The following is a 25,819-nucleotide window of genomic DNA, read 5'->3' as shown; positions in this document are numbered from 1 at the left end:
TGCCCTGATTTCTACTTGCCCACTCATTGGAGTAATATCTACTTGCTATATAAGGCCACCCCTCTTTCCCAACCAATAAAATCTCTTCTTTGTGCTATTATAGTTCCTCCTCTTTCTCTCTCTAAATCCCTCTCTCTCTCTCTCTAGGCATTTTCAATGGGTGCTACAACCCCAGAGAGCCGCCAGGACATCTTGGGCGCAGCAGGAGTAAAGGGCAGGAAGGTTATCACTTTATCATCAAATGAAGATTTCAAAGAGTTCATTCAATCTATAGCCATATCCAAGAATCAAGAAGAGGTAAATGAATATCCCTTTTATGTACTTGATTTAGGCAAAGTTGTTAGTTTGATGAATCAATGGAAAAGTAGCCTACCCATTGTTCGGCCCTTTTATGCTGTTAAATGCAACCCTGAACCAGCATTACTGGGCCTTCTAGCCCTGCTCGGCGCGGGCTTCGATTGTGCAAGCAAGGCTGAAATTGAAGCTGTTTTATCTCTTGGTGTCTCACCGGACCGAATCGTCTATGCTAACCCGTGCAAGCACGAGTCTCATATTCGATACGCTGCCAATGTAGGCGTGAATCTCACTACATTTGACTCGCTCGACGAAGTTGAAAAGATAAAAAAATTTCACCCGAAGTCTGCCTTATTGCTCCGTATTAAGGCACCGGATGACGAAGGAGCTCGTTGCCCGTTAGGCCCGAAATACGGGGCATTGACCCACGAAGTCACCCCATTGTTAAAAGCAGCCCAAAATGCAGGACTAGCAGTCCATGGAGTCTCTTTTCATGTGGGTAGTGGGGCAACACATTCGCGGGCTTATCGCGCTGCCATTGAAGAAGCAAAATTAGTATTCGATACTGGAACTAAGCTAGGTATGGCTCGAATGCACGTTCTAAACATCGGTGGTGGATTTACTGTCGGCCCACAATTTGATGAAGCTGCAATTACCATTAAAACTGCTCTTGAAAATCACTTCCATGGTGAACAAGGACTAATGGTGATTTCAGAACCAGGCAGGTTCTTCTCTGAGACAGCGTTTACCCTCGTGACAACTATAATTGGGAAGCGAATTCGAGGTGATTTGAGAGAGTATTATATCAATGATGGAATGTATGGATCAATGAATTGTTTACTATATGATCATGCTACTATAAAAGCAATGCCATTAGCTTGTTCATCGAATCCTACTAACCCAACGTGTTCGATAAAGAGTTACAAGTCTACCGTGTTTGGACCGACTTGTGATGCACTTGACACACTTCTTATTGGGTATGAATTGCCAGAGCTAGAGGTGAATGATTGGCTTGTTTGGCCTAGTATGGGTGCCTATACTGCAGCAGCTGGTTCTAGTTTTAATGGCTTTAATACCTCTGCTATTCCAACTTACCTTGCCTATTCCAGCCCAAGCTAATGCAACAACTTTTTTGAAGGAGCCTCTATGTAATACTGGATTCTATCTTTCTTTCTCTCTACACACATATATTACCATTGATCGATCGGGTTCTATATTGTTTTCTTGAATTTTTGCTGAATGAATGGTGTTACTTTGAAGAATATATTTTACATGAAAATGGCTAATATCGGTAGATTTTGATGGGTGCCTTGTTTGGTCATTAAGGGTTCCTCATTCAAACATCATCTTATTCATTTCTAACTTGTTTTAAACTCTTGGGCTTAACAGAACCTAGAGTCAAGATTTCTATATTTAAGAGCCAATGTCCACAAACATGCTTCTCCACTACTTTCTTGTGTTTTGAGCTATATGAAGTTCGAATAAAGAGATAAAAGAGCAATGTTTTTTTTTGTTTTCTCTAAGCCGAGGTTTGAGTCAACTCGAGTCAGATCATACAGTCATACAAAAGAAACACCACCTATGTATTGTCAACCACAAACATTGAAACCAAAATTAAATTATAAACCACCAAGTTCATCTTCCACAAATAGTAAAAGAAAAAGGTCTTTCAAACCATTCATACCTTCGAAATAGACGTGATTTTTGATATATCTGGGAAAGAAAACTGAAAGTGGGTCATTACAACAATGATACAAGTACACAAACGTGTATACTTTATGGCGCGCCTTGAATAAGCCTAGAGGTAAGTATGTCTTTCCACACCATGTCAAAGTGTCTTTCAGCAAATTTTTTGGCTCATCAAAACTGTGTGTTAATAACAACTCTTTCTGCAATGATCTTCCTGTTCTCAACTCTTTCATCCACTGGAATTTCAACCAATCAACCAGAATTGTTGATATCGCTTATCGACACGCAAATATCACTTCTTCAATGCGGGTTGCATGGGCAATCAATCCAACTTCAACTGGTATGGTTGGAGCCCAAGCTTTTGTTGCTTTTCAAGGTCCCAATGGTTCAATGCATGCCTACTCTTTCCCATTGAATAGTTACAAATCCCAACTCCTAGAAGGACCTCTTAGTTTCCCTGTTCATGATATATCTTCAACCTGCGCCAATAACGAGATCACTATATTTGCAACATTCGAACTTCCTGACAATAACATTACAACTATTAATCAGTTATGGCAGGGTGGACCTCTTCTCGACGGAATAACTCCTGGGATGCACCGTATTTCAGGACCCAATGTTCGATTTTTTGGTTCTCTTAATCTTCTCTCAGGATACATATTAAAACCAACAAGGGAACCAACAAAAGGAGGAGCAAGTCTAAGACATAAACTCAAGAATGTACATGGGGTGGTGAATGCCGTGAGTTGGGGAACACTAATGCCGTTGCCCGTTGGGTGCGATAATTGCAAGGTATTTGAAGAGAGTCGACTCCACAGGTCCGGCATGGTTTTACTTGCATATAGCATGTCAGACTGCTGCTTATGCAGTTGGTGTTGGTGGGTGGGCATCTGGTCTAGTGTTAGGTAAGAAATCTTCGAGCATTCACAACGACGCTCACAGGTATATCGCCATTGTTCTCTTTGCTCTCGCTACACTACAGGTCCTTGCAATGCGCCTAAGGCCATAACCAGACCACAAGTACAGATGCTACTGGAATGTCTATCATCAATTGACGGGTTATGTCGTGATTGTGTTGAGTGTATTGAACGTTTTTAAAGGTATTGACATATTAGACCCCGAGAAGAAGTGGAAGAATATCTACATCGGAGTTATATCGACCTTGGGTGCCATAGCCGTTGCTCTAGAACTTATCTCTTGGTCCGTAATTATCAAAAAGAAGAACGAGAGCGCCACGACTGCCACTGAGCTACCAACCCCTGATGTCATGGTCTAGATTTTACAATTATTTACTGGAGTCTTGATGTAACAAGCCTGTTGGAATTCATGTTTTATTATTCTGGATTAGATTGCTCTGATATGTCTCCAAACATTGTTTTTTTGGATAAATGAAACGTGTAATTGAATTTTAAAGTTTAAACAAAATATACTAAACATTTGAACTGAAAGCTTCTTGTACTTTTGTTTTTTCAATCTAGCTGATATTCCTTATATCAAGTTAAGTCAAAATTGGGTGCTTCATGTTTAAAACGGAAGTGGCATAACACATTAAAGAGAAGAAATTCGATGAATATGTCCATCACTAAGATTTTGAACTCAATATACTTCAAATTATGAATTGAATCATCTGGTACTTCTATGAGATTAAGGTGTCGTTTGGCAACACTAAAATAAGTTACTTTTTTGCTTATTTAAGTAGAAAAGTCAAAAAGTTAGTTTGGTACGCAAAAAATTGTCGACTTCATTTAAGTTAAAATTTGATTTTCTTTTAAAGTTAAAATTTTTAGGTTTTGACTTCAAAGTAAAGTAACTTTTTTTGATACATGCATGAATTTCACTTTGATGAAATTTTTTTTGTGTATCTCCGCTCCACTACCACAACTAAACTTCTACCATACCATTCTACCCCCACCACCACCACAACAAGCATTGCACCTCCCCCACCACCCTACCTCAACTACCACCGCCACACCTTAACCACCACCTTCGTACCACCACCACCATACACCACCACACATCGACAACAACCACCTCGTATTTCCACCACCACCACAGTACCTTCACCACCACCGTACCTTCACCGCCACCGTACCTTCACCGCCACCACCATACTTTCACCACCACCACCACAGTACTGAGTCACGATTTGGTGAAGTCGGTTTCCTTTGATGAACAATGAAAGCATCTAACCGATGCGTACATTCTTCCATCATTCGAGTCATCTGTTGCCGCCATTCGTCAACATCGTCTAATCGTTGATTTATAGTTTCAGCTTTTTCATTAACAATATTCATGTGATTCTCCCTACCTCTAGCAGGTTGTCTTCTCGGTGGCATTGTTAAAGATCGACGCAAGCTCTGATACCAACTGATGCAGCGCGTAGTAGGCAAGAGATAAAAAGTATAGAGATCGCTTCTCTATGATTGATTAAATCAAACAAAATTTTATTCAATAAACTAAGCTCCCTTAACAATGAACATGAAAGACCTATTTATAGGCTTCAAACGCTAAAATAATAGAAATCTAAAATTACTAAAACTCCAAAATATCAAGAATCTAGACACTGCTAAAAACTAAGAAAATAACTAAAATTGGGAAACTGCTAAAAACTAGGAAATCTTCTGTAAAACAACCAATATTCTGAAACTACTAAACTAAGAAAATATTGAATTCGGAAACTACTAAAAATAGAAAATCTCCCTCTAAGTCACCCAATCCCTGACTTGTCACAGTCCCACTTAGCATAAAATTCTAATGTTATTTTGTCAGTTGCATCACTTTGTGATTTTAGCATTTCCTTATTTATAATTTGCAAGAATTTGTCGAGATCCAATCTTGCCCTTAAGGCCTTAAATTCTTATAATCTGATAAAACGTTTTTCATGTCTACAAAATGTTATATTTGGTTTGAATATGGTTGAGAACAGTAGTCTTATTAACAACATAAATGTTCAAACCAACTTGCATCGATTGAATGAACAAGGAAAAAAGAAAAACTGATAGAATTGGTTGCGTCGGTTGGACCGACTTAGAGAAGAAAAGTGTTAAGGTATATCACCAGGCCCAAGAATACACAAGCCCACCAACATCATGGGATGACCGGCCGACTAGCAAGAGCAAGCCCAACCGGCTATAATTAGGGTTTCCTAATTATTAATAGTTTCCTAACTATTAATTGTTATTTTATGTAATAACTTGTTAAAGGAAGTTTCCATGTTTCCTAGATTTACTTCTATATGTAACCTACATGTAAACCTATAAATACTCATGTAAACTAGATGAATAAATACACAGAGAATTCTTTCTCCCATCTCTCTCTCTCTCTCCCACACGATTTCTCTCTCTCTCTCTCTCTCTCTCTCTCTCTCTCTCTCTCTCTCTCTCTCTCTCTCTCTGTGTTCAGTTAATTATAATCTTCTATTATCAAGAGGTGATTTACCTCTTCACATGGTATAAGAGCCAATTTTTTTTTTTGAAAATCAATATCTTCTATCATGACTACTACTGATATCGATTCTGGAGACTATACTCCAAACTCTCCACCTAATCCGGTGTTTGATGTTCATCACTATGATTCACCAACTACTATTCTCATCACTCCATTATTATCCGGAGATAATTATGCCTCTTGGTCAAGAGCCATGAAGACGGCTCTTCGAGCTAAAGATAAATTCGGGTTTGTAGATGGTTCTATTCCCAAACCCACTTCTCCAACTCAATTACACTCATGGGGAAGGTGTAATGATCTCGTTAGTAGTTGGATTTTCAACTCTATTGCTCCGGATATTCGTTCTTCTATTTTATATGATGAAAGTGCCGCCGATATTTGGCGTAATCTTTATGAAAGGTTCTTCCAAACCAATGCTCCCAAAATCTATCAATTAAAACGGACAATTTCTTCCTTCAAACAAGGACATGATGTATCTTCCTATTTTACTAAACTCAAAACTCTCCAAGATGAGTTACAATCTCTCATGGTGGTCGATCCATGTATTTGTGGTCAAGGAAAATCATTACTTGATCGTACCAATCATGAACGCGCCATGGAATTCCTTCAAGGACTACATGATAGATTTTCGGCTATTCGAAGTCAAGTTTTGTTAATGGATCCTTTTCCTTCGATCTTGAAAATTTATTCTCTTGTTAAGCAAGAAGAGATCCAACAAAACATCATGGCCGCCACTTCAACTCCACCGGGAGCCGCCGCTGTTGCCACCTACAATGACCAACGACTACCTCGCATGGACAAATCAACCGGTCAACGTCCTAAGCGACCACGTCCGTTTTGCGATTATTGTCAACAACACGGTCATGTACGGGCTACCTGCTTCCAACTCCATGGATACCCGAACCGACAAGGCCAGCAACCTCGCCCACGGCAAAACCGACCAACCGGTTCGGTGGCAGCCACCGTGACTGCCCCTGCCGATGCCGAGCTGAACACGGGTGTGCCTCTAGCCACCAACCTCACCAATGAACAGCACCGTGGGCTGCTGTCCATGCTCGATCGGCACCAAAATTCTGTAGGCACCCACCGATCAGCACCTAGTCAAACCGAACCTGGAATTCATCTCACGGGTTCGGAAATTAATCTCTCAGGTATTTCTTTTTCATCCTCCCCTTGGGTTATCGATTCCGGCGCTGCCAAACATATTTGTTGTCACTTATCTCGCTTCTCCTATTATAATAATGCCCCATCTAATTACTTTGTCCGTCTTCTGGATGGTTCACGCATTAAAGTTCATCATATTGGAACGATTGTTTTCAATAAACAATTTTTACTTCATAATGTTTTACACATTCCAGAATTTAAAATCAATTTAATTTCTGTTTCTCAAATCACTACTTCTCTTCGATGTTTGGTAACATTCGATTCTAGTTCTTGTGTCTTTAAGGACAAATTGACGAAGGCGACGATTGGACTTGGTGATCTCGATGATGACCTTTATTTTCTTCGCACGGACCTTAAGATTTGTTCGTTTTCAGTTCCTAATACTAGTATCAATAAAGATGTTTCCGATATATGGCATTGGCGCCTAGGACATCCCTCTTTTACTTCTTTTAAGTATTTAGTTTCCAAAACTCCATGTATGAAGTTAATTTCTTTTAATAAAATTCCGTGCGAAATTTGTCCTTTGTCCAAATTTACACGTTTACCTTTTCCTTTAAGTCATACATCGACTTCTCGTTCTTTTGAACTCGTTCATGCCGATTTATGGGGACCATTCTCTGTCCCCTCTCATTCCGGCTGTCGTTATTTTCTCACTTTAGTAGACGACTTTACTCGTTGTACTTGGATATTTTTAATGTCCCACAAATCCGACACCTTTAGACTAATCAAGAATTTTTCCAATTATATATCTACTCAATTCAATTCGTCCATCTCTCAATTCAAATCCGGATAAGGAACGATCCCATTTCCCAAAATTCAAACCATTCGCTCAGACAATGGTACCGAATTTATGAACAATGACATCCAATCATGGTTCCGCAAAAAGGGAATTCTCCATCAGACTAGTTGTCCTCATACTCCACAACAAAATGGAATCGTCGAGAGAAAACATCGACACATTCTAGAGGTGGGACGTTCTCTTCGCCTTCAGGCTCATCTTCCACTTTCCTTTTGGGGTGAGTGTGTTCTCACGGCAGTTTACCTCATTAATAAATTGCCTACACCCACTTTAAAAGGTCTTTCTCCTCATGAAAAGTTATTGGGATCTCCTCCCACATTTGATCATCTTCTGGTTTTCGGTTGTCTATGTTTTACTAGACGACCATTGGTCAAAACCAAATTCGATTCCCGTGCTTCTTCGGGTATTTTCGTTGGTTACCCCAACAGTCAAAAAGGTTATCGCGTTTTTTATCTCAATTCTCGAAAAATCATCACTTCTCGTGATGTTGTCTTCCATGAAAACAAATTTCCCATGATCACTACCGGTCGGGTCCCTTCTTTGGTTCACACACATCCGATGATCTCCATTCCGGATGATGGCTCATTCATCTTTCCTCCTTCTTCTCCTTCGGACTCAACCGGTCTACCTATAGGCACACCAACTAGGATCAATGATTCAACTCATGCCCTTTCCGGCACTCCCGATCCGCCCTCTCCTTCTCGCCCTACGAGCACTCCCGGGACTCCTCGGTCTCGGTCATCAAGCCCACCATCTTTCGATGACCGGCTGGTCCCTCTAGAGGCACCATCGTCCCTACCTCTAGAGGCACCGTCATCTCCACCTCATTCCCTTCGGCCTTCACGCCTCCGTCGTCCCCCGGCGCACCTAGACGATTATGTTTGTCACTCCTATCCTTCTTCTATTGTTACTTATCCACTCACTAACTATCTTCACTTTAATCAATTTTCAGCCTCTCACCAGGTTTTCCTTAACTCTGTAATCTTTACAGTTGAGCCTACTTCATTCTCTCAGGCGGTCAAATCCCCTCACTGGCGTGAGGCAATGGAAAAAGAAATTGCAGCCTTAGAGGCTAATCAAACATGGACCATTACAGACCTCCCTTCCGGAAAAAGGGAAATTAGTTGTAAATGGGTTTACAAAATCAAATTCAAAGCTGATGGCTCTATTGAACGTTACAAAGCTCGTCTTGTCGCAAAGGGATATACTCAAATAGAGGGCCTTGATTTCCATGACACCTTTGCTCCTGTCGCCAAATTAGTTACAGTTCGCGTCCTACTATCCATTGCAGCTGTTAAAAAATGGCCCCTACATCAATTAGATGTCAACAATGCCTTTCTCCAAGGCGACCTCGATGAAGAGGTCTTCATGAAACTACCTCCCGGTTTTTCTAAACAGGGGGAGTCTAAAGTTTGTCGTTTACAAAAGTCTCTATATGGCCTAAAACAGGCCTTCCGTCAATGGTTCTCTAAATTCTCTTCAATCCTTATCAAAAAAGGCTTCACACAGTCCCTTTCCGACTATTCGTTATTTTCTCTCTGCACAGAATCTGTCCATCTCTACGTATTAGTTTATGTAGATGACATCGTTATTACTGGAAATGACGAAATCGCCATCTCTCAACTAAAATCTTTTCTTCACACCACCTTTTCTCTCAAAGATTTAGGTCCTCTTAAATACTTTCTAGGAATCGAGGTCTCTCGCTCCTCTCAAGGCATCTTCTTGTGTCAGCGCAAATATGCCCTTGACATTATTACAGATTCAGGTCTTTCTGCCTGTCGTCCCTCTCCATTTCCAATGGAACAGAAACTTCGTCTAAGTCCTTCTGATGGTGACCCTCTTCCGGATCCCACCATCTACAGACGACTGATTGGTCGCCTCCTCTATCTCACTGTCACCCGACCTGACATCAGTTATGCAGTGAATAATCTTAGTCAATTTCTTCAAAAACCTAGCACCACTCATCTCGATGCTGCTCATCGTGTTCTACGATATCTCAAAGGATCTATTGGTCATGGTCTACTCCTATCTTCCACCAGTTCTTTACACATATCTGGATATTGTGACTCGGACTGGGCTGGCTGTCCGTCCACCCGTCGTTCTACAACGAGATATTTCACTATGTTGGGTTCTAGCCCACTCTCCTGGAAATCTAAAAAACAACCTACCATTGCTAAGTCTTCTGCTGAAGCAGAATATCGTGCCCTAGCACATTTAACTAGTGAACTTCAATGGTTGAAATATTTACTTCGCGATCTTGGTATCGACCACTCTTCTCCTATGTCAGTTTATTGTGATAATAAAGCAACACTCCACATAGCTGATAACCCAGTTTTTCATGAACGTACAAAGCATATTGAGATTGATTGTCACTTCGTTCGGGAAAAGATTAAAGCCAACGTCATTGCTCCCCGTTTTACACCTACTTCTGAGCAACTATCGGATATTTTCACGAAGCCACTTGGAGCAGATGCGTTCAAACATATTATTGGCAAGTTGGGCATCACGTCCCTTTCTGCTCCAACTTGAGGGGGAGTGTTAAGGTATATCACCAGGCCCAAGAATACACAAGCCCACCAACATCATGGGATGACCGGCCGACTAGCAAGAGGAAGCCCAACCGGCTATAATTAGGGTTTCCTAATTATTAATAGTTTCCTAACTATTAATTGTTATTTTATGTAATAACTTGTTAAAGGAAGTTTCCATGTTTCCTAGATTTACTTCTATATGTAACCTACATGTAAACCTATAAATACTCATGTAAACTAGATGAATAAACACACAGAGAATTCTTTCTCCCATCTCTCTCTCTCTCTCCCACACGATTTCTCTCTCTCTCTCTCTCTCTCCCACACGATTTCTCTCTCTCTCTCTCTCTGTGTTCAGTTAATTATAATCTTCTATTATCAAGAGGTGATTTACCTCTTCACAAAAAGCTTAATCCGGTTATAGAGGAAGGAGAAGCGGCGTCGGTTGATAGAAATAGACAAGAAGAATCGTTTAAACTGAACAAAAGAAGACTACGAAAAAGAAAAAAGAATGGGATTTAACGTTTAACAGAAGAAGAAATGTCTCGAGAGTAGCAGGGCTCAAGTAATTGTTAGTCGCCTTGACTTGACAGGGTGGGATAGAGTTGATTTGGGTAGAGGCTAGTTTGGGAATAGAAAAATACGGGTCAGAACATTTTGACGTAACAATTGACCGGGAAATGTTTATGAGCTCTCAGACATTTATAGGGACCAAAATAGTGAGTTCGTCACAAATTTTGGGACCAAAACAAAATTAACCCTTACTTTTTGTAGTATATAATAATTATATATCATTGTTTATCTATTTTTTTTTATGAGAATATTGTTTATCTATTTAGTACAAATAAATATATTATTTTGGTTAAAATCAACAATAGATCTGTAGATCTATAAGAGTTAACAAAAATTTATAAAATATCAACGTTAAGTGTTGGAAAATGTCCATAGTCTTGTAAAATGCTAATCTTTAGGGTCCATGGGCTTTAAGTCCAAAATAAAGTTCAAAAAGGGTTTAAGGTCCAATCTTCTCAGAAAATGGGTTTTTAGTCCTTTTTCGTTTTGAAAAAACATTGTTGATACATAATGTGTTATGTATGACACATATAAAAAAAAAATGAAATAAAGTATGAAACTTTAACAATAAATAACAGGTAATTTATGAAACAAAACAAGAATCGATAAACTGAAAAACACTGTAACCTTGACATATAAACATACTTTAACTAAGTTGGACTAAATATCCATTATAATTATTATTTTGGATTAAAATCCTATATTAATATTAGGGTGGACTAAATGTGTGTTTAGGGGTATATTTTTGGACTAAAAACCCAAAATTTATAATCTTTATGCATTATGCATGTGCAACTTCCTCAAGAGTTTATTAATCCAATAGTGCATGCCAAATGTGTTGACTAATTAAGCACTTATTTTAAGTCCAGTGACTAATAAAATGATTGTGCAAAAATATATCCCTATTCAATTTATTGTCTAATATTCAAGCAATTTGGCAAATGGTGAAGGAGTAAAATTTGTTAAATATTTAGATGTTAAATTTTGGAAGAAGTTGAAGTTTTGAAAAAGAAATCTAGTTAAGACCCTCTTCTTGGTCATAAGTCAGCTTTTATCTGATTCGGGCGAAATTGAAGGTTACTTGAGGAAACGAATATGGGCAATGAAATCAGAAGTACCCAAGACAACTCCAAGTCTGATTCCAAAGAAATCGAAACTACTCAGGACCACTCCAAGTCTGATTCCAAAGCTGTTAAAAGCTCTACCCGGAAAAAGGGCATTTCCCTAACCAAATTTTTTGGTTTTGGTGCATCAACATCATCATCAACATCATCATCAACATCATCATCGTCATCATCAACAACATCATCATCATCATCATCATCGCCATCACCACCATCATCACCATCAACATCATCACGACCTCCACCCCTACCAGCACTACCATCATCATCATCTTCAACATCATCATCATCACCATCAACTTCATCATCACCATCACCAACATCATCAACATCATCATCATCATCATCATCATCATCATCATCATCATCGTCATCGTCAACATCACCATCGTCGTCAGCATCATCACCATCGTCGTCAACATCAACTTCATCATCATCATCATCATCATCGCCGTATGACAAGGGCCATGGGGAAGATCTTATTAATGAAGGTAGAGATGTATTGACAGGGAATATTGTGCCTTCAATACAGGTCAGATTTCAAATCTAAAATCTATGGACATAGAGATGCTTAAGTTATTCTACCCTTATCTTAATATTAGTATTAAATTTGAAGGTATAGGTAGTGTTTGCAGTTTTTTTTGCAAGTCAAAGTATCAAATCCTACTTTCACGTTTGAATTAATTTGAGTAGATTTCATAGTTTTTTTTTTCTTTTTTATGTCTAACACATCACAATAATTCATATGAGTTGATTTGATTCTATTTGTTGTAAAATACTAAAAGAAAAACATCACCTTTTTAGTCTTCTCTTATTTGAGACGACTCTTGTTTGTACCATGCATGATTTGTTTTCTTGGAAGAAATGTCCCCTGAGATGGAACTGTAACGACCATATTTAAAACCTTAACTAGTTCTAGACGGAGTTTGAATTTGATGAGATTTCAGCTACAATTCACAATTTAAAACAAGTCTTCTTTTCAAATTTAGACTTGTTTTAAAAGTTGAAAACATATACTACGATGGATATAAAATCAACATCTTAAGATAACAAAAGAAAAAAAAAAAAAAAAGCCAAACAACTAAAACTACATATACAATCATTTCAAATTTCAGATTCAAATCTTCACAAATAAAGAAAACAAAGACAACACCTATGTGATGTATTTATATGGCCCCTTGGATTGAAATGAGTAATAAGATTTTTGTTTATTGATAACAGAGTAATTCAACACAAGATATCATCCTTAACCATCCATTGGCAAACCAAAATATCATCGTTAACCATGACTTCTCTAAGCGACTTCACCCTTGGTTCCCCAGTTCTGGTAAAGGGTTTGTGGTTACAGATGTGTCAAATTATTATAATGGAATATCACCACACTCAGGATCGAATTACGCTGTTGTTACCAGTAGAAAGAAACGCTGGCAAGGCTTGGAACAAGATATAACAAAAGATGTTTCGGTTGGTTCTACGTATACAGTTATTGCCTTCGTTAGAGTCTTTGGGGTTCTTGAGAAACCTGCTAAAGTTGAAGCAACACTTAGACTAGAATATCGAAATTCATCGCCTGATTATCTGCTTATCGAAGAGTAATAGAAAACTAACTTCTTTTCTACATTATGATAGCTTAGCTAGTTGTATAAATTGAATTAACCGAAACAAGTTTCTAGTTTGTTTACATCAGGAAAGCAGTGGGAAAAGTTGGAAGGAACGTTTACTCTAGAAACTTCACCTAAGCGTGTTGTTTTTTATTTGGAAGGCCCTAAACGAAATATAGACCTTCTCGTAGACTCTGTTATGATATCTTTATCCAGTATCGAAGAGTCTAAGGTAAGTCGTACTTTCTTGTCATGCTTAATAGACTTTCAATTAAAACCTCTCCTTTTTTTTAATCGACAAACATGTGTAGCATACTATTATCAATTATTGTTACCGATTGATATTTATATGTTGTTGTCGTTCTATCTAAAAGGCTGAAAGGACTAATTTCTCCACGAATGTCAACAATACTATAATTTTGAACCCTCGGTTTGAAGATGGTCCTAACTATTGGTCTGGAAGAGGTTGTACGATTCTCATAAATCAGTCCATGGAAGACGGTGAAATTATACCATTGTCGGGTAATTGCTTTGCTCGAGCAACGGAAAGAATGCATAGCTGGAATGGGATTGAGCAGGATATCACTACAAGGGTGCAAAAGAAGGTTTCCTATGAGGTTACAGCAACAGTCCGGTTATACGGGAACAACGTAACAACTGCTAATGTAGAAGCAACATTGAGGGTCCAAATGGGAAAACATTGTGAAAAATTCATAGGCATTGCCAAGTTAGTTAATTTCAATTCTCTGATTTCCATTTAAGAAAGTAATACATACTTGAGTTCATACTCCTTTTCATATGGAAGTGTATATTCGTGTAGTTATACGGGTTTTTTTCTTGTCTCAAATGTGGTTGGTTAATTTCGAAGTGTGCAGACATCAGATAAAGAGTGGGTGGAGTTGCAAGGAAAGTTCCTTTTGAATGCTTCCTTTTCGAAAGCATTCATTTATTTAGAAGGGCCACCTCGTGGAGTTGACATTCTTGTCGATAGTTTTCTAGTAAAACGATCGGAGAAGCTCCTTACTTCTCCTCCAACTTTTGAGGTTGGTAATACGTATTATATTTTGGCAAAAATTTGTCGCGATTCAATCTTGCTCTTAAATTCTTATAATATGATAATTTCATGTTTGCAGAATGTTATATTTGGTTTGAATATAATTGAGAATAGTAGTCTTATTAACGGAATAAATGCCTGGTCTCCTCTCGGAGAATGTACTTTGAATATCAGAACTGGTTCTCCACTTCTACTTCCTCCGATGGCAACATATTCACTTGGACCTCATGTACGTCTAAGTGGTCGTTATATTCATGTCAAGAATCGCACGGAAACTTGGATGGGCCCGTCTCAAATAATTACACATAAAGTAGAACTGTACTTGACTTACCAAGTATCAGCTTGGATTAGGATCGGTGCGAGCATTACTAGTCCTCAGAACGTAAGTGTTACTGTCGCTGTTGATAACGAGTGGATTAATGGAGGCCAAATTGAAGTGAGGGATGATGAGTGGCATGAGATTGGAGGCTCTTTCAGAATTGAGAAACAACCTTCTAAAGTTATGGTTTATCTTCAAGGTCCTTCTCCAGGAGTTGACTTAATGGTAGCTGGACTTCATATTTTCGCTGTTGACAGGAAGGCCAGATTTAACCACTTAAAGTTGCAGACTGAAAAGGTATTTTTCCTTCATCAAACCTTAATATTTTTATGTGATTCTTTGTGATCATGTGATGAAAAACAGAAGTTTCATGTGCAAGGCACTTAGTCCCACTCCGCTTAACAAGAACTTTCAGATTTGATGTATAACATAATACCTTGTCTGGCATATCAGCCGCTAGGCCTTTTGTGTGGGTATGGCACCTAGTTTTGCTAGGTCAGAATTCAGAAGGCTGGGGTGGTCTAGAGCGGACCCATGCCAAGGAAAAACCTTTTACTATGTGGAACTAGGCCAGTAGGCCTGCTGGTGCCAAAATCAAAGACAATATGGCTGTTCTACTTTTGGTTTTAGTTCGTAATTGTCTGCCTTTTGGTGCCACAGATACGTAAACGAGATGTCAAAATGAAATTCTCTGGATCAAATACCACTAGTTTGTCGGGTACAGTCGTGAAGGTGACACAAACACGAAACAGTTTCCCGCTTGGATCGTGCATTAGTAGATCAGACATAGACGATGAAGAATTCATTGATTTCTTCGTAAAGAACTTTAACTGGGCTGTATTTATGAATGAACTGAAGTGGGACCAGACAGAAAAAGAACAAGGTGAGTTAAACTGGAACAATGCTGATGAGCTTCTTGAATTCTGCAAGAATCACAATATAAATGTCAGAGGTCATTGCATATTCTGGGAAGTACATGCAAATGTTCAATCTTGGATTCGAAATCTTGACAAAAATGATTTGATGGAAGCTATTCAAAATCGTCTAACAAGTCTTATAACGAGGTATGAAGGTAAATTCAAACACTACGATGTCAATAACGAGATGCTTCATGGGTCTTTCTATGAAGACATGCTAGGAAAAGAAATCCAATCTTATATGTTCAAAGTTGCAAATCAGATTGATCCTTCAGCTACCCTTTTCGTAAATGATTTTCATGTCGAAGATGGATGTGATGGTAAATCTTCTCCCGAAAAGTACATTCAACATATTCGCGATTTACAAGATCAAGGTGCACCTGTAGGAGGAGTAGGGATACAAGGACATATAAGTTATCCTGTAGGGCCTATAGTATGTTCCGCTCTCGATAAGTTAGAGACTCTTGGTCTACCAATTTGGTTCACGGAATTGGACGTCGCTTCTGAAAACGAACATGTTAGAGCAGAGGATTTGGAAGTTATGCTCCGGGAAGCTTTCGCTCATCCGGCCGTGGAAGGAATTATGTTGTGGGGATTTTGGGAGTTACTTATGCATCGAAAAAATTCACACTTGGTTGATGCAGAAGGAAGTATTAATGAAGCTGGTAAGAGGTATCTTCAACTTAAAGAGGAATGGTTATCTACTGCACACGGACATATCGATGATCAAGGAGAGTTTAGATTTAGAGGTTTTAGTGGCAATTACACTGTTCAAATCGTGACCCAATTGAAGATAATTTCTACGGAGTTTGTCGTCAATAACGATAGTTCACCTCAAGCGGTAAACATAAACGTTTAAGGTATTGTAGTGTTGTTATAATTCGACCTCCTCAAGCTTTTATTTGTGTGAAAAGAATGAATAATTAGATTAGGGAATTATGTCATATTCATGGACTATGTGTCTCTTTCTATGGATGAACTTCTTGGTTGTGAGAGTTAGGGTTTGAGAGAATCAGGAATGAGGTTGTAGTTACAAATACAATCTTATATATGGTCAACCTTGGTCAACAAGTCAGAGGACTAGGGTTTCGGTCCAAGTCAGCAAGTCAAGGTCAAGCAGCAATCCAGGCCCAGCTCAACTAAGTTTCTTCTCATTTACTTTAAGCACTCCTATGAGTTAGTTACCTGTAACAATAAAGTTAGTTAGTTAGTTAGCTAACAAACTACTAATAACTGTTTCTCTTCTCTTTAGATAACTCTACCTATAAATAGAGTTTGTAATTCATAAAGAAGATTGATTGAAATAAAACTTAAGAATTCTTACCAAGGAAAACTAACATGGTATCAGAGTCTGTCATGGTGGGCAGTGGTAAGCTTCTACCTATATCTAGTACTGGTACTTCTCAATTATCAACTTCTACTCATGACTTTACTTTAAATAAGGTTCTATGTGTTCCTAGTTTGAAAAGAAACCTATTATCTATCTCTAAGTTCACTAAAGAGAATTCATGTTCTGTGGAATTCTCTCCTTGGGGATACAATATAAAAGATATTTGGACAAAGAAAGTTTTGGCTGAGGGTCCTGTTAAAAACAACCTATACCCAATAGAAGTTCACTCAAACAAGTTACATTCTGAAAATGCTAATATTGCTCAGGCTGCTATTAGTTATGACATTTGGCATGCAAGGCTAGGGCACTCACACAGTGGGGTACTTAAACAATTACATAAGGAGAACAAGATAGTTATGTCTACTGTCACTACTAAGATTTTTTGTAAATCATGTGAATTGGGCAAAAGTAAATGTCAACCATTTGATACTTCATCATCATTCACTAGTACACCCCTTTACTTGGTGCATTGTGACATTTGGGGTCCAGCCCCTGTTTGTACTCCAAATGGAGCTAAGTATTATATCCTTTTCCTAGATGATTTCAGTAAATACAGTTGGATTTATGCTATGAAACTGAGATCAGACAGTATTAAGTGCTTTACCCACTTCAAGGCAACAAGTGAAAATCTACTTAAGACAAAAATTGTCTATTTCCAATCTGATGGAGCACCAGAACTCAAAAATGGGGATTTCAGGAAGTTCTTAGACTCAAATGGCATCTTATTTAGATGCTCTTGTCCTTATACTCCACAGCAAAATGGCAAGGCAGAAAGAAAGCATAGACACATCACTGAACTAGGTAATACTATCTCTTTTCATAGTTCTTTACCAAAACATCTATGGTATGATGCTTTCAATACTGCAGTATACATCATAAATAGGGTTCCAACACCAACTTTAGAGGGTTTGTCTCCCTTTGAAACCCTATTTCATGTGTGTCCTGATTATACACAACTTAAAGTGTTTGGCTGTGCTTGCTATCCACATCTTGGGGAACTTAGAAAGGATAAGCTCAGCCCAAAAAGTGTCCAATGTGTTTTTCTAGGCTATAGTGCTGAACACAAAGGATACAGGTGTTATAATCCTGTTTCTAAGAGAATATATATGTCTAGGCATGTCACTTTTGATGAGAGCAACTTTCCTTATGCTAACATCACTAATTCAATGCCTAGTGGTGATCAGATTTCTGGGTCTCAGATATTAATACCTCTACCTTCCTTAGTTACTACTCAGTCTGTCTCACCAAATTTGGGCACATCTAATATCCCTACTGATCCACCAGCAAATTTGGGTACATCTAGTGTTTCTACTGAGTTGGGCATTTCTAATACTAGTACTAGCACACCAGCAAACTCATTAAGACAAACACAGCAACAGAATACTGAGTATGTTACTACTAGAGGCAGAAATGGCATTATTAAGCAAAAACAATTGCCATCTGATTTTGTTGCCCACTTTTCATCATCTCACCCTTTAAATGTTGCTTTCTTATCCATTTTGGAGTTACCCACTGAGCCTACCACTTATAAGGAGGCCTCCAAACACACTGAATGGGTAAAAGCTATGCATGAAGAATTCATGGCATTACAAGCTAATGAGACTTGGTCTTTAGTACCTTACAATGATTCTATGAATATTCTTGGGTGTAAGTGGGTGTTTAAGTTAAAACAGAAAAGTGATGGGTCTATAGAAAGATACAAAGCAAGACTAGTAGCAAAAGGCTTTCATCAACAAGAGGGAGTGGACTATGAGGAGACTTTCAGTCCTGTGGTAAAATCCAATACTATTAGATTGGTACTTTCTCTTGCTATCTCAAAATCATGGCATATAAAGCAATTGGATGTATCAAATGCCTTTCTTCATGGCATTTTAGATGAATCTGTGTATATGATTCAGCCCCCAAGATTTATTCAACAAGGTAAAGAAACACATGTTTGTCACTTACACAAAGCCTTATATGGCTTAAAACAGGCACCAAGGGCCTGATTCAACAAGTTTGCTACATTCTTATACACATATGGGTTTCAAAAGAGCAAATCAGATCACTCAATGTTTGTTCTTCATAAGGATTCAGATATGATGGTTCTTCTACTATATGTAGATGATATCATATTGACAGGGAGCTCAACTATGCAAATTTCAGCTCTTATTACTGCTCTAAGTAGTCAATTCAAGATGAAGGATTTAGGGGTGTTATCTTATTTTTTGGGAATTGAAGTCACTCATGACAGTTCATCTTCTTCAATAATGCTAACACAAAATAAGTACACATTACAGCTTTTGAAGAAAGCAGGGTTATTGGAATCAAAACCCTCAAGACTTCCTGTATCTAGTGGACAGAGGGTTTCTCTTCATGATGGTGATAATCTAACAAACCCTACTGAGTACAGAAGTTTGGTTGGTGGTCTACAATATTTAACCCTAACAAGACCAGATATCTCCTTTGCAGTTAACTATACTGCACAGTTCATGCATTGTCCTACCTCAACTCACATGGTCTTGGTTAAGAAAATCCTTCGATATCTTAAGGGTTCAATGGGTTCTGGTATTCGTTTGAGTTCAAGTAATCTCACCACACTCGTAGCCTATTCAGACTCGGACTGGGCAGGTTGTCCTGACTCCAGAAAGTCCACTGCTGGCTACTGTGTCTTCTTAGGTTCGAATCTCATCTCATGGAGTTCAAAAAAACAGGCTACAGTGGCTATGTCCTCAACAGAGGCAGAATATAAAGCACTATCAACGATGGCTACAGAGGTGGTTTGGATTTCTTACCTGATGGCTGAGCTTCGCCTTCCTCTGCAAAAACCATTCACCCTCTACTGTGATAATATTAGCGCAAAGTATCTTGCCTCTAATCCGGTTTTCCATGCGAGAACGAAGCACATCGAAGTGGATTTTCATTATGTTAGGGATCTGGTTTCTGAGGGTTTGGTGGTTATTCATCATGTTCCAACCCAAGATCAACTTGCCGACATCTTTACCAAAGGGTTAGCTTTCGATTTATTTCAAAAGCTTCGATCCAAACTAATGATTCATCGTCCCTCTTCCTCATCAGTTTGAGGGGGGCTGTGAGAGTTAGGGTTTGAGAGAATCAGGAATGAGGTTGTAGTTACAAATACAATCTTATATATGGTCAACCTTGGTCAACAAGTCAGAGGACTAGGGTTTCGGTCCAAGTCAGCAAGTCAAGGTCAAGCAGCAATCCAGGCCCAGCTCAACTAAGTTTCTTCTCATTTAGTTTAAGCACTCCTATGAGTTAGTTACCTGTAACAATAAAGTTAGTTAGTTAGTTAGCTAACAAACTACTAATAACTGTTTCTCTTCTCTTTAGATAACTCTACCTATAAATAGAGTTTGTAATTCATAAAGAAGATTGATTGAAATAAAACTTAAGAATTCTTACCAAGGAAAACTAACATTGGTGATGTCTATACATAACTTTTCTCTGCAAGCAAATAAGTGTTTCAAACTGTTCGTACCTTTGAAATAGATTTGATGTTTTATATATGTGGGGAAAAAAAAACAAAAAGTGGGGCAGTGGGTGATTACAACAATGATACAAGTACACCAAGGTGTACACTTTATGCCCTTGAATAAGTTTTTTTTTTTTTGTTTAAAGCCCCTTGAATAAGCATAGAGGTAATTTCCACACCGTTTCAAAATTCAAAGTGCGTAAAAACACAAAATTTCTCGTATCCTATTAACCACGTATAGTAGGAGGTGCAAAGGGGTGTACTTCAAACATATTTTGGGTGACTAACCCTTCTTGGTTGGCACCTTAAAGTCAGTGTTAAGAGTTCTTTCATCTACACTTCAAGATGTGATCATAGCTCCATAATAGGAAAATGAACCTAGAATATAATGTGTAAGTTCTTTTCATTTATTGCCAATGAATCAGTTTGATGTACCACAAATTCAACATGGTATCAAAGTTAGACCTACATGTAGTGAATTTTTAAAAGCATGTGTCGACGTCTTTCACAACAAAGAAAAAGACATGTGATAAGGTTCAACTAATGTCACGTGTGAGAATAGTCTGACATGAAAAAGTCCACTCAACTCATTGGCAATTAATTTTGACTTTGACGACCACAAACTTGACGGGATCCAGTGACTTATGTTCACTCTGTAGGGAAAACTTGTTTTTACCCTAACTTATTCCGTTTGATCTTGCAGATGATAAAGGACACAAGGGATAAAAAATATATGTGGAATGGTAGGGATAATTTTTTGAAAAGAGTTATTTAGACATTAACCTCAAGTTATTTAGGGATATTAGGACTACACGCCTAAAATGAAAATATATATGTCGTTGACTCTCATTCTCGATTTTTCCGTTAAATCAACTTGTGATACAAATACTCATCATGGATTATTTAGGTTATCTAGACATTGTCTCCCCAATTATTTACTGATATTAGGATTACACCCTGAAAACAAAAATATGTTTAGGGTTGACTCTCATTCTTGAGTTTTCCGTCAAATGCCAATCAAATAGTTGGCAATTTTTTTGGCTCCTGGGGGTCAAATTGAACTTCCAGACACATATGGGGGTCAAAACAGCGTATTAATAACAACTTGGGGGGCAGAACAGAATTAAACCATGTCCAATTGGGTCATTCTTTTACTCGAATTAGGATTAATTAGATATAGAAACTACTAACTAACTTTGTTGTTTTCAACAAAAAAAAAAAAGTTTGTTGTTTCCTTGATCCTACCTGAACTTGATCGAAACCAAGAATTAGAAAGTTTATTTGTCGGTTAGAGATGGGAAATAGAAATCCAACTAGGTTTAGGAACAAATCTCTTCTTAACATATATAAATAGAGGAACAACCCCACTACACTTGAGAATCCATAATACCACTTGATCGACTACTGCCTCTCTACTCTTCCACCACCATCCATCAATATGAACATGTCTTCGTCTCCTTTCAAATCACCTCTTTTCCTTCTCACTTTCATTATTCTTCTCTTCTTTTCATCTTCATCCTATGCTCAACTACTTCAACAAACTTGCTCCAACTTCTCTTTTGCCGACGAAACACCCCGTGTTTACAACTTCTGCCATGATCTTCCTGTTCTCAACTCTTTCATCCACTGGAATTTCAACCAGTCAACCGGAATTGTTGATATCGCTTATCGACACACAAACATCACTTCTTCGACATGGGTTGCATGGGCAATCAATCCTACTAAAACTGGTATGGTTGGAGCCCAAGCTTTTGTTGCTTTTCAAGGTCCCAATGGTTCAATGCATGCCTACTCTTCCCCATTGAATAGTTACAAAACCCAACTCCAAGAGGGACCTCTCAGTTTCCCTGTTCATCATATATCTTCAACCTACGCCAACAACGAGATCACTATATTTGCAACATTCCAACTTCCTGACGATAACATTACAACTATAAATCAATTATGGCAAGATGGGCCTCTTCTTGACGGAATAACTCCTGGGATGCACCGTATTTCAGGACCCAATGTTCTATCTTTTAGTTCTCTTAATCTTCTCTCAGGATACATATCAAAACCAACAAAAGGAGGAGCAAGTCCAAGAATTAAACTCAAGAATGTACATGGGGTGTTGAATGCCGTGAGTTGGGGAACACTAATGCCGTTGGGTGCAATAATTGCAAGGAACTTGAAGAGAGTCGAGTCCACAGGGCCGGCATGGTTTTACTTGCACATAGCATGTCAGACTACTGCTTATGCGGTTGGTGTTGGTGGGTGGGCAACTGGTCTAGTGTTGGGTAAGAAATCTTCGGGCATTCAATACGATGCTCATAGGTATATCGGCATTGTTCTCTTTGCTCTCGCTACACTACAGGTCCTTGCAATGCGTCTAAGGCCAAAACCAGACCACAAGTACAGATGCTACTGGAATGCCTATCATCAGTTGACGGGTTATGTCGTGATTGTGTTGAGTGTATTGAACGTTTTCAAAGGTATTGACATATTAGACCCCGAGAAGAAGTGGAAGAATATCTACATCGGAGTTATATCTACCCTGGGTGCCATAGCCGTTGCTCTAGAACTTATCTCTTGGTCCGTGATTATCAAAAGGAAGATGGAGAACGCCACGACTGCCACTGAGCAATCAACCGTTGATGTCATGGTCTAGATTTTACAATTATTTACTGGAGTCTTGATGTAACAAGCCTGTCGGAATTTATGTTTTATTATTTTGGATTAGATTGCTCTGATATGTCTCCAAACATTCTGTTTTGATAATGGAAAAGTGTAGTTGAATATAAACTGATTAATATGATGAACTTTTGAATTGAAATCTTCTCGTATTTTAAGCATGTTGGAATTCATGTTGTATTTTTGTGTTCTTCAATCTAGCTGATATTCCTTATATAAAGTACCATGCCAGGCAGAGGTTGTACGATTCTCATAAATCAATTCATGGAAGAAGGTGAAATAGTACCATGTCGGGTAATTGCTTTGCTCGAGCAACGGAAATAATGCATAGCTGAAATGGGATTGAGCAGGACATCACTACAAGGGTACAAATGAAGGTTTCCTATGAGGTTACAGCAACAGTCCGGTTACATGGGAACAATGTTACTACTGCTGTAATGGGATTGAGCAGGACTCTTTGAGAGTCCAAATGGAAAAAACAATTGTGAAAAATTCATAGGAATTGCCAAGTTCATAATAAAGTAATATATACTTAAGTTTGTTTTGAATGTCACCTCTTTGCATTGACATTCTTGTCGATAGTTTTCATGGGATTGGAGAAACTCCTTACTTCTCCTCCAACTTTTGAGGTTGGTGATATGTACCTACAATATTTATAATTTGGCAAGAATTTGTCGAGATCCAATCTTGCCCTTAAATAATTATAATATGATAAAACATTTTTCATGTTTGCAGAATGTTATATTTGGTTTGAATATAATTAAGAATAGTTGTCTTATTAACGGAATAAACGCCTGGTCTCCTCTCGGAGAATGTACTTTGAATATCAGAACTGGTTCTCCACTTCTACTTCCTCTGATGGCAACATATTCACTTGGGCCTCATGTACGTCTAAGTGGTCGTTATATCGCACAAAAACTTGGATGGACCCATCTCATATAATTACACATAAAGTGAAACTTTACTTGACTTACCAAGTATCAGCTTGGATTAGGATCTGTTCGAGCGTTACTAGTCCTCAGAATGTAAGTGTTACTGTCGCTGTTGAGAACGAGTGGATTAATGGAGGCCAAATTGAAGTGAGGGATGATGAGTGGCATGAAATTGGAGGTTCTTTCAGAATTGAGAAACAACCTTCTAAACTTATGGTTTATCTTCAAGGTCCTTCTCCAGGAGTTGACTTAATGGTAGCTGGACTTCATATTTTCTCTGTTGACAGGAAGGCCAGATTTAACCACTTAAAGATGCAGACTGTCAAGGTATTCTTCCTTCATTAGACCTTAACATTTCTAAGTGATTCTTTGTGATCATGTGATGAGAAACAGAACTTTCATGTGTACGTCACTTAGTTCCACATCACTGCACAAGACCTTCCGGATTTGATGTATAATGTAATACCTTGTCTAGCATATCGGCGGCCGCTAGGCCTTTTGTATGGGTTTGGCACCTAGTTTTGCTAGGTCAGAACTCAGAGGGCTGGGGTGGTCTAGAGCGGACCCATTCCAAGGAAAAACCTTTTACTATGTGGAACTGGGCAAGTAGGCCTGCTGGTGCCAAAATCAAAGACAATATGGCTGTTCCACTTTTGATTTTAGTTTGTAATTGTCCGCCTTTTGGTGCCACAGATACGTAAAAGAGATGTCATAATGAAGTTCTCTGGATCAAACACCACTAGTTTGTCGGGTACAGTCGTGAAGGTAACACAAACACGAAACAGTTTCCCGCTTGGATCGTGCATTAGTAGATCAGACATAGACGATGAGGAATTCATTGATTTCTTCGTAAAGAACTTTAACTGGGCTGTATTTATGAACGAATTGAAGTGGGATCAGACAGAAAAAGAACAAGGTGAGTTAAACTGGAACAATGCTGATGAGCTTCTTGAATTCTGCAAGAATCACAATATAAATATCAGAGGTCATTACATATTCTGTGAAGTACGTTCAAATGTTCAATCTTGGATTCGAAATCTTGACAAAATTGATTTGATGGAAGCTATTCAAAATCGTCTAACAAGTCTTACAACGAGGTATGAAGGTAAATTCAAACACTACGATGTCAATAACGAGATGCTTCATGGGTCTTTCTACGGAGACATGCTAGGAAAAGAAATCCAATCTTATATGTTCAAAGCTGCAAATCAGATTGATCCTTCAGCTACCCTTTTCGTAAATGATTTTCATGTCGAAGATGGATGTGATGGTAAATCTTCTCCCGAAATGTACATTCAACATATTCGCGATTTACAAGATCAAGGTGCACCTGTAGGAGGAGTAGGGATACAAGGACATATAAGTTATCCTGTAGGGCCTATAGTATGTTCCGCTCTCGATAAGTTAGAGACTCTTGGTCTACCAATTTGGTTCACGGAATTGGACGTCGCTTCTGAAAACGAACATGTTAGAGCAGAGGATTTGGAAGTTATGCTCCGGGAAGCTTTTGCTCATCCGGCCGTGGAAGGAATTATGTTGTGGGGATTTTGGGAGTTACTTATGCATCGAAAAAATTCACACTTGGTTGATGCAGAAGGAAGTATTAATGAAGCTGGTAAGGGGTATCTTCAACTTAAAGAGGAATGGTTATCTACTGCACACGGACATATCGATGATCAAGGAGAGTTTAGATTTAGAGGTTTTAGTGGCAATTACACTGTTCAAATCGTGACCCAGTTGAAGATAATTTCTACGGAATTCGTCGTCAATAACAATAGTTCACCTCAAGCGGTAAACATAAACGTTTAAGGTATTGTAGTGTTGTTATAATTCGACCTCC

General features: G+C 38.5%; 2 protein-coding genes and 3 pseudogenes across 2 annotated transcripts; all 5 read left to right on the top strand.

The window, feature by feature from the left end:
- On the top strand, positions 1–1,596 carry LOC147533787 (ornithine decarboxylase-like). The gene has a single exon (XM_086650923.1). It carries the CDS (start codon positions 157–159, stop codon positions 1,411–1,413), a length of 1,257 nt encoding a protein of 418 aa, XP_086507049.1. The 5' UTR covers positions 1–156; the 3' UTR covers positions 1,414–1,596.
- A 690-nt stretch (positions 1,597–2,286) lies between these two features.
- Positions 2,287–2,992, top strand: LOC147533786 (cytochrome b561 and DOMON domain-containing protein At5g47530 pseudogene; annotated as a pseudogene).
- An 8,345-nt stretch (positions 2,993–11,337) lies between these two features.
- Positions 11,338–16,839, top strand: LOC147533785 (endo-1,4-beta-xylanase 3-like). Its single transcript, XM_086647384.1, has 7 exons — positions 11,338–12,153; positions 12,843–13,213; positions 13,295–13,454; positions 13,597–13,949; positions 14,091–14,265; positions 14,356–14,892; positions 15,256–16,839. The coding sequence occupies exons 1-7, from the start codon at positions 11,593–11,595 to the stop codon at positions 16,369–16,371; spliced, it is 3,273 nt and encodes a 1,090-aa protein (XP_086503510.1). The 5' UTR covers positions 11,338–11,592; the 3' UTR covers positions 16,372–16,839.
- Positions 16,840–21,821: 4,982 nt separating this feature from the next.
- Positions 21,822–23,024, top strand: LOC147533784 (cytochrome b561 and DOMON domain-containing protein At5g47530 pseudogene; annotated as a pseudogene).
- Positions 23,025–23,634: 610 nt separating this feature from the next.
- LOC147533783 (endo-1,4-beta-xylanase 1 pseudogene) lies at positions 23,635–25,819 on the top strand (annotated as a pseudogene).

The sequence above is a fragment of the Eschscholzia californica genome, unplaced genomic scaffold (genome assembly GCF_041429995.1).
Source record: "Eschscholzia californica isolate CP2 unplaced genomic scaffold, dmEscCali1.0.p SCAF_6, whole genome shotgun sequence".
NCBI classification, from domain to species: domain Eukaryota; kingdom Viridiplantae; phylum Streptophyta; class Magnoliopsida; order Ranunculales; family Papaveraceae; genus Eschscholzia; species Eschscholzia californica.
The sequence above is the reverse complement of the archived record's forward strand: the minus strand, read 5'-3'. Positions and strand labels throughout refer to the sequence as shown.

Coding starts and splice junctions, on each gene's coding strand:
- LOC147533785 (XM_086647384.1), top strand. CDS start 11,593: ATGGGCAATGAAATCAGAAGTACCCAAGACAACTCCAAGTCTGATTCC. Junction 13,214..13,294: donor GATTATCTGCTTATCGAAGA/GTAATAGAAAAC, acceptor ACAAGTTTCTAG/TTTGTTTACATCAGGAAAGC. Junction 13,950..14,090: donor AAATTCATAGGCATTGCCAA/GTTAGTTAATTT, acceptor TTAATTTCGAAG/TGTGCAGACATCAGATAAAG.
- LOC147533787 (XM_086650923.1), top strand. CDS start 157: ATGGGTGCTACAACCCCAGAGAGCCGCCAGGACATCTTGGGCGCAGCA.